Source organism: Poecilia reticulata, linkage group LG10, assembly GCF_000633615.1.
Source record: "Poecilia reticulata strain Guanapo linkage group LG10, Guppy_female_1.0+MT, whole genome shotgun sequence".
Classification (NCBI taxonomy): domain Eukaryota; kingdom Metazoa; phylum Chordata; class Actinopteri; order Cyprinodontiformes; family Poeciliidae; genus Poecilia; species Poecilia reticulata.
In genome coordinates, this window is record NC_024340.1 from 19,039,682 (window position 1) to 19,048,816 (window position 9,135).

The 9,135-nt window shown below is 39.1% G+C and overlaps 1 protein-coding gene across 1 annotated transcript; it reads right to left on the reverse strand.

The window, feature by feature from the left end:
* Positions 1-3,643: 3,643 nt before the first annotated feature.
* On the reverse strand, positions 3,644-7,592 carry hs3st1 (heparan sulfate (glucosamine) 3-O-sulfotransferase 1). Its single transcript, XM_008420532.2, has 2 exons — positions 7,324-7,592; positions 3,644-6,910 (listed from the first exon to the last, which is right to left on the reverse strand). Exon 2 carries the CDS (start codon positions 6,775-6,777, stop codon positions 5,857-5,859), a length of 921 nt encoding a protein of 306 aa, XP_008418754.1. The 5' UTR covers positions 6,778-6,910; positions 7,324-7,592; the 3' UTR covers positions 3,644-5,856.
* Positions 7,593-9,135: the final 1,543 nt, after the last annotated feature.

Genomic DNA, 9,135 nt, shown 5'->3' on the forward strand with positions numbered 1-9,135 from the left:
AATTTTTAAAATAATACATCACTATCCTTCAAATTCATAGCTATGTCCTTCAGTGAATCCACAGATTTTTCTGTGGATTATAACTCCAAATTCTCTGCAGAAAACTCACCTATTTATGGAATTTTTTTTGCAGAATATATTCAGAATATTCGCTTGAAAATGCAGCTTGGGAAGCTGAAACACCTCTGCACTTGCTGATTTGCTGTAACCCCAAAGACTGAAAATAAGTAAGACTGGGGACATTATTTACGATGGGAATGCTAAGATGATTTTGCCGTCCATAATAACGTATATTATGTTAAATTTTGTCTGTGAACTATTAAAATAAGAAATTACAAGAGTTTTAAATGGGTGTCAAGTATTTTCTATTGTCCAAGCCTCGCTGTTCTTTGTTTTCGTTTGCAGCTCATTAAAATATATTAAAAAAAAGTTTAAGGGGTGTGATATTTTTGTAAGGTACTGTATGTTAAATCAGTGCTGCTGATCTTTTTCAGTAGATTATTACAAAGCAAAAATGATCCGCAATGTGTACAAGCTGAGAAATGAAGAGAAAATGTCTTTTTTCAACAAGCAAAGACATCAATTTGTAAGCAAGCTGAATATCCATGATACTTGATAAATGACTTTAAAAGAGCATGCTGAACAATTCCTTTAGAAACACAATCAGAGCTGTGACGACTACTAAAATAGTCCCCTGCCTGCCAGCAATGTAGCTACTTAATGCACGCCCAGCTCAATCTGAAGCTAACAAGTAGCCACAGTTTGAATGTTCCCGTTTCAGTTTGGGGCAAATAAAAACAGAATGGGTGCATGTGTTAATTCTACCGTGCTTCACACATTGACTTTGACTAACAATCTATTCCAATTAAAGCCGCAGCCCAGGAGACTGCACAAGGAGGCTGTGCTCCATCGGATCACATCAGCCTTTGAAAAAGTCCAGAATGGCTGATTGTGGTTTGGAGGAAAACGGGCCTCTTCAGGAACGAGTGTGGGCTGGCAGCCGGTGAAGGGAAGAGGAGGAGGTGGAGGCCGACTGGCTCCAAACGAGTCCAGAAACTTCTACGGCAAATTACGTTACAGCAGAGGTACCGGAGGAGAGGGAGGTGCCGGGAGGAGGGCAAAGCCATTAATCCTGGTTGTTGCTTGAGTTTACTGCTCTTAGTGCATGCGTGTGAGGAGACAAATTAATTATGTGGCTGAGATTAATTAGGTGATGTGGGGGGAAATCTGTGACTGTAAAACTTTAGAGGGCTGCACAGCTGACTAGACTAATGGGGCGTTCATGAACTCTTAATAGATGCCTCTCTTACGTTGATAGTGTATAATCAGAGCAGGGAAAGGGAGACAGCAGCATCGACAGGGAACTTATTTCAACATCAGAGAGACTCTGCAGGTGTTTATAAAGCAGGCTTTAGAATATATTTACATAGCGGCCCTATAATTAATGTTTTATGCAAGGGATCAAATGATTACTTTGAAGAGACGATGTTGCTTTAACTTACTGCAACAGTTTAGGGAAATTGACTTAAACATTCAGGTAGAAAGCTTTAAATTTCTATTAGATCTCCATGGTAACCTTGAAGGCTCTTGGTTTGTTTTAAGCTTACAATTTTCTTTAAAAAAGTAAGAAACCGTGTAAGCATAGAACTGTCTCCCCAAAAGAAAAATAGAGCTACGTCCCATTATAACTTTAAAACTTTAATACCAACAATAAAAGGTCAGTAAGGAGTAGCCCAAAATTATTCTCATGTAAGAGTAGAACTATAACATCATTTTATCCAAATAAAATTAAAAAGCAAACATCAAAATTATTACTCGAGGGAAAAAAAAGTATTTGATACTGAGTAACATATGATCTGAATATTTTAAATTAACGTCATCAGACAGACAAATTGTAAAGTTGTTTGTTGAAAATGAACAAAGTCTTGAACTGTGTGAGTTTGTCACAGTCGTAACTATGATTAAAGTGTAAGAGTGACAGCAAATCAAACTATTCTTTGACTGTGTTTTAGGTCAGGTTGGATTACTAAAATGATTATTATTTTTATTATTATTCTGTTGCCCCCTAAGTACTTCACAGTTTTGATTGTGTTGCCTAATTTGCCTTTCCTTTTTCTTCCAACTTTAACAATGGTCATTAACAGGAGATGTTTAGTCTGACTTAATGCAAGAGAGTATAACAATAAGGTTTTGTGTGTTTATTTAAATACCTGCTTTCGACTTGAAGTAGAAAGCCATGATTTGTAATTCACACTTACAACTCCAACAATAGGAATAATATTCCAGACCTTCTCCCTGGTAAAAAGTGACACTCAAGATGAGCATCAAAAGCCGTAAGCAGACGCTCCTCCACTTGTTACTTGCATGGAATTGAAAACCAGGGTTTTAAATTGTTAATTTTACCTGCAAACCTGAGCTCTGTGATGCCTCCGAGGGTGCCGGGAGAAATGTGAGAAGTCATGAGATAATTCATCAGTCAGAGAATTAAAGAAAATTATATACTGATGAAAATCTTTGGACTGAATCTGATATATTGCTGTGCAATATTAATTTCAGTGGAAAGCAAAAACAGTTTCACACGCAAAAGTTTTTCTCTTTTGAAATGAAAGTTAACAAGCAGAAAAGCAGACTTTTTGTGACCTTTTCTGCTTTCTGCTGCCTTGTTAGCACATTAAGGGTTCATGCTCAGACTTCACAGGTCTTTGAGCTGTTAACATCTTCACCAAACTGTGAATTCAACCTTTAAACTTCCCACTTTAAAAATTGTACAAAGCCTTCCGAAGTGAGTCAGAAATCAACCATGAAAGGATAAGCCAGTAATGGTTTCACTCAAGTAAAAAAAAAAATTGCTTTTCTTTTTTCCTCTGCAATTAATCATGTCAGGCAACCCTGAAGTTTATGTGGTGTCTCTTTCTTGTAATCTATGGTTTTATTCAGCAGAACCACTGATTTGCTACACTGATGCTTGCAGAACAAATGGGACATTTGAAAAATGAATTACTTTTAGTAATTTAGTAAGTTTTAGATCACTTTGCAAATATCTTTGAGTATATTTTACGTTCTATTTATTTAAGTAGTTCACTTTAAAAACTGAACCAAATACATGATATGAACTCCTCACACGTGGCAATCTTTGTCATGTGATTATTTCTGTGAATTCTGAGGTTATGGCTTTATCAAAACTTTTGAATATCACATTAAACTAATTAAAAATTATATAACTAGGACTATTATATCGTGTGGCCAACACAATCACGAGGATGACTGCTTGACAGATGTCCAGCAGATTGTCAATGACATCCTCCACAAGGAGGTTAAGGAAAAATAGATCATTGCAAAAGAAAGTAGTTGTGCTGTATCTAAGTGTATCTAAGTGCAACCTGAGCTTAAATATTTCTTTGCCACAATTTTTTCATTTAAGTGGCTCAGCAAAATATTGAGGGCATATACTGTAAAGACTATTGACAAACATTTCAGTTATTTAATAATCTGTTATAAAACTCCTATGTAATTTTAACCTTTTTGAAGAAATTAGATTTTTTTTTAATGATTATGTGTAATCAATAATCATCAAAACTAAGAAATAAACCCCTGGAATGTGTCAGTTCTTTTAAAAAAAAGTTATTACTGCAATAAATCAACATCTGATGAAATTCTAATTTATTTAAATGCATCTACAGAAAAGAACAACCTGAACAAAAAAAGAGCATCATCAGTTGAAGCTTAGCATGTATGCAATTTATTCATCTTCTTCCTAAATGGTAGTTATTGCAGGCTGTAGTGTGGAGGGAAAATGAATTTATCCGGATATTTCATCAGTCTTACTTTGACCCAGAGGAAGGTGACACTGACATTGCTACTGCTTTGTGTTTTACTTTTCAAAAGCAGCTGGATTCCCGTACATTCCTCCAGATGTGGCGACCAGCAATGACCCCATCTTGAAAATAAATGTTCATTATGTTGTTTTCCCCATGCAGGCCAGATGACGCACATTATAGAGATCCTTGATAATCTAAGATCAACCCGGGCCCCTCAAGATCTCTGTTTACCTTCTCCGCCTCTTTCCTTCTTGCCCGCAGCAAAACGAGTTTTACTCCAAAGCCTCTCTGATTGGGTTACTCAATAATCTCTCCAAAGTGAACACATGCAAAGTGCAGAGAGAGCAGGAAGATATAATTTGCACTCTCTGAGGGCAAATGGAAAAGAAAAGGAATTCTTGTTGCAGTATGGATTTAAGGAGCAGCAAGCTTAGCGTCCTGTCTGAAGTCCTGGCATCCCTCTGAGTGCATCCGGGCCACATCCAAATATCACAAAACCTTTTTTGGGGCTGAGGTTTTGGAGCTTAATGTCTGCGGATGTGATTTGAATAAATAATGCCTTGCCTCTCTTGAAAACTAAGTAAGATGATTGCACCCTTGGGCATAAACAACTTCTCCTTTGATTTTTTTTTTTTTGGTTCAGATTGTGCTCAAATTTTACTTCACCTCTGTCCCCCACTCTTAATTCTCACATGCTATAATAGCAGATAATTAAGTTGTGTAAAGAACCTGCTCTGAAAACAGCTAATGAAGCATCAGACAACAGCTTATTAAACACGCACTAAAATCCAAATGTAGCTCTTCTGATAGCAGGCGGCCAAACAGGAAATACAAGAGAACTCATTATCTGAACAATAAAAGTTAATGCATAGTTTCCTAAACGCGTGACAGCCCGACTAAAACACGGGAAGTAGAGCTGTTAAGCAAGTCAGCAGGTGGAGAAATAATGACCTGAGTCATCCTACTACAAGCACGGATAAACTGCACAGCATAAAAATATGTAAAAAAAGAGAGAGAGAGAGAGAGAGAGAGAGAGAGAGAGAAGGAAAAAACAGTAGACATGTAAAAAATAAAATAACATCTTTATTATAGTGTTAACTTCTCAGTTTTAGAAAAATATTTACAGTTGGGTTTTTGATGAGCAGTATCTGGGTTCTGTGTTTACATGACTGGCTCTTGCAAACAAAGTAAGGAAACTGACCACAAAAAGAACAAATTATTGTTCAATACTTAGTGTGTGCCCCTTAAAAAATATAGCAGCAATAAATTCCTTCAGAGCTTTAAATACAGTTAGATCTGAACAATGTTATCTCAATAAATGCTAAAGAAGAACGTCTGGCAATAAAATGCTGCTCAGTGCATATCTTTATGTAACATTACTGGCACCGTGCAATACGAGTCTGCTGATACGAGCTGAAGCTGGTCCACATTCCTCACAGCACAGGGTGTCAATGAGATGGGTGTTTGGAAAAGAAAACCAGCACTCTGCCCTGATTTTCACCTCACTGTTGGCCATTTCATACCTAATGTTTAGGGGGAACAAAACAGAGCCGACTGCAGGACGCTTCATGCTGAGCCAACATCCATTTATGCCCACTTTTATATTCCAATCATAGTTTGCTGCTAAGAAATTTTCACTAGCAGGTCACTACTCAAAGTTATTTTGGTTCCATTGGGCTTGTCGTGTTTTACAGGAGTTTATAGCCACAACCAGTGGAGATGATTCTAAGTTAATGGATAATAATATACAGGTAAATGAATTGCCTTACCTCCATTATTAATGAAATTGTCTAACTACAACAAAAGATAAAGCACATCTGTATGAACTGGTGTGTTTACAGGTTCAAAACGGAACAAACCGAATGGCAACATCTGGGCACAAAGTTAAAGTATGAGCAGGCGAAGGGGGTGGATTGACCCAGATTGCCCCCCGTAACAAATATACTAGTAAAAAAATAAAAATTTAGTTTGAATTTACATTAGCTGTTGTCCCTTCATTTATGTTGTTGGTGAGCTCGTTGTGCACAAACTCAGACATTCATTTCCAGTTAAATGTTCTTCCCACCAGCTCAAAGAACTTTCTGTTAGGTTGGTGGAAAAACTGGTAGAGTTTCTGCAGGATGGCAGGAGCTACATGAGGGTGCGCTCTGCCCTTCGAGTCGTGCAAACACCGCTCTCGCCCGTGATCCCTCAAACAGTAGAATCCTTTTGTTTTGTTGAAGTAAAAATTTGAAGCGTTTATCTGCGGCTCCAGCTTTAGGAATCTTTCCACTTTTTTCATCTCGGGTAAGGGGTCCTTGATTAGCCTGTCCCCGTCCACGACGTGGATGCTCTCCAGGGGGAAGTACCGCAGCCAGTTCTGCATGTGAACATAGTACAGACTGCGATTCAGAGCCTTGTACCCCAGGTTGATCTCTCCGTCCTTCACCAGCACTGATTCGATGGGCTGGTAGCGCTTGTGCTTCTGGAGGCGGTTGTAGAAGACCTGGGTGTAGTCCGAGAGCACCCGCTCCGTGGGGTCTCTGAGGATGAGCAGCAGCTTGATGTTGGGGTTCATCTGATAGATGCGTTTGGGGACCTTGGCAGAAGTGAAGTAGGCCGGCGTCTTTTCCACCGTCAGCTGTTCGGGGAAGGCGTAAGGCATCTGACTGAGGTACCAGGGCAAGCCTTTTTGATAGTGACTCTCCCAGTCGAAAAAGTGAACTTCATTCTGAGCCGCCACCACGGCGCTGTGCAAACTGAGCATCTCGATCAGAGCCCTCGTGCCCCCCTTCCTCACGCCGATGATTATGATCTGAGGAAGCTGCTGCAGGGTCCCGTTGGGGTGGCCGATGGTGCCATTGTCGGCGGCCGGCGAGGAGGTGGGGGGCGAAGATGACCCCCCGTCCGCCAGGGGCCTGGACGGGAGCGGAGGGGACTGCATGGCGAACAGCAGCAGCCCGAGGAGCAGGGCTGCCATGACAGAGGTCCTGACCCTGGAAGATTTCAGCCTGGCGAATGGAGCAAAACTGTATGCCACATTGAAAGAGCAGCAGCCTGAAGACAAAGGTCTGAGTGAAGGAAAGGTTGTTGTTCTCCTCCTGCAGCAGCAACTGGAAGGAAACAGCTGGATTTAGAGCACAGCAGGTGGACATGCATAGAAAACCCTTATAGCCTCAAAGTCCACATGTTCAAGGAAGTGAGTAGACTTTAACTCCGTAATGAGGAATGTTTAACAAGGATTCTCTGGTCTTTACAACTGCAGTCTACCTTAACTACGAAAGGATACTAAATCCCATTTTATCCAAGTGTCTATTAATGTTATAGAGTCCCTACAGATAAAATAAAGAATGCTGATAATACATCAACAACACGGAAATTAAGAGGTCAATAACAGAAGCAGGTTGGTGTAAATATATCACGCAGCAAGAAGAAAAGAAATCACATTTTTACTACAACAATAAAGGAGGCACGCTTTATCTTCCACATCACGTCTTAACGCACCGATCAACAAATCCTCCTTTACCTTTCAGACTACAATCCTCCCCTCGACAAAGATCTCATTTCCTTCAGTTTGAGTCTCTCTGCTGGCAGAACCGAGGTTTCGCGATCCAGCTCCGTTCCGCTGAACCTCCAGCGCGCAAAGAGAGAGAAAACTCCGATCTGGACAGAACTTCACCGGAGCGCGTCCGCTCTGTCTGCTCAGCTTCAGACGGTCCTCCCCGGTTTTTCACTCTCAGAAACTGTCAGCAAGCCCACGCCTACACTACGCCCTCGGGACCACTCCCCCTTCCGACACACACTCTGGAAATATTGGTAGCTGTTTAACAGGTTTACGCTGCTGGTGTGTGAGAAAGCAGGGGCGCTTCTAGGAAGTTTAGTAAGGGGGCCCCAAAGGGGGCCTCTAATAATGGTGGTGCTTGTAGCATGGGTTTTTGTATAAACATTAGTACCTGGCGTCTGTATACAATGCTGTGTAAAAAAATAAAATAAATAATACAAAACTTTATTTCCGCTTTACATATTTCTGTGGCTTTTGATTTTGTGAAGCACATAAATAATTCAAATTAATATATTTTTATTTCAGTCAAAAGTCAAAACACAGAAAATACTTTTGACAACACTTTTGACAACTAATAGGTTTGACAATCCACTTTAGTAAAATATTATCCCACATTTATTTCTATTACACCTTTCTCAAATATATGAATAAAGCTAACACAGAATAGATGCAAATGTTATACCTACTAACTCTTACTTTTTTTGTTTCCATCTTTCCAAGGTTGGACTTGACTGGATTTAGGAAATTAAAGGCTTGTTTGAAACTGGGGTCTGCAGTCCAAGTCAAGCACTTCATCTTGAGGCCCTTGAATGGATTTTGTAAACAAATTTAGTCAGGTAACACAATTTGTTGATACAGACGGGCACAAAGTTAGATTGTCACTGACAAATGTAATTTTCAAAATAAATGTTACAAATGTAAGAAAGGTTGTTTCTATTGGCATCCTTCTTTGTTGTTGCTTTCATTCAATTTCTTAGTAAATTATATCATAAACATCCAGTGACTTTTATTCACAGAAAGTCATTTTTGGCTTAACACAGCATGCATTTTTGAACAAAGAGTGACCCCACATCCTGTTCATGTCACAGAGAGAAGATTAAAAGCTTTTTCCAGACTGATAAGAAAAAAAAACAAAATCAAAAACTGTAGATATGTTTTTTTAACAAGGCAAACATGTGCAACATTATTTTCAGTTCCTGCGACTTACTCCCTTTTCTATAAAAATATCACTGCTTTGTTTCATTAAAATGTTGTTTTAGTGCTGATCAGATAAACCTCAAAAGCTGACAATGTTTTTTTTTTTTTTCATTAATAAACAATAAAATACATCCCACAACTATTTTTTGCTTTTTGGCCAGTGTGGTTGACAGGCTACAAAAATATAGTTTTCATAATTTCATAAATCTTATAATCCTCCGTATTTTTGACCCCAACATCTTATCCTGGAATGGGGGTTGCCAGAAACAAAGACAAAAGTTTAAAGAGAAAAACAAAGTTTATTAATATTTATAAAAAGATAAATGTTACAACTTTAAAAGCTAGTTGTGTGCGCTCTTAAATTCAGGCAGAACATGTATGTCATTGTGCTCCTTGCTTCCCTGTTTAAACTCCCCTGTGAAGAGCATGAAAAGAAGAGAATAGAGTTGGTGATCCAGGGCTAAGTTGATCTGATTTGAAAAAGTCAATTTACTTAAGCCTTGTCGAGCTCTTAACTATACTTTCAGTAAAAATTAGAGGAGGAGACAGACAGCTATTCATGCATGGCATTCTTCCCCC

Bases quoted from the DNA above. Each gene is read 5' to 3' on its own strand.
- hs3st1 (XM_008420532.2), bottom strand. From the start codon at position 6,777: ATGGCAGCCCTGCTCCTCGGGCTGCTGCTGTTCGCCATGCAGTCCCCT.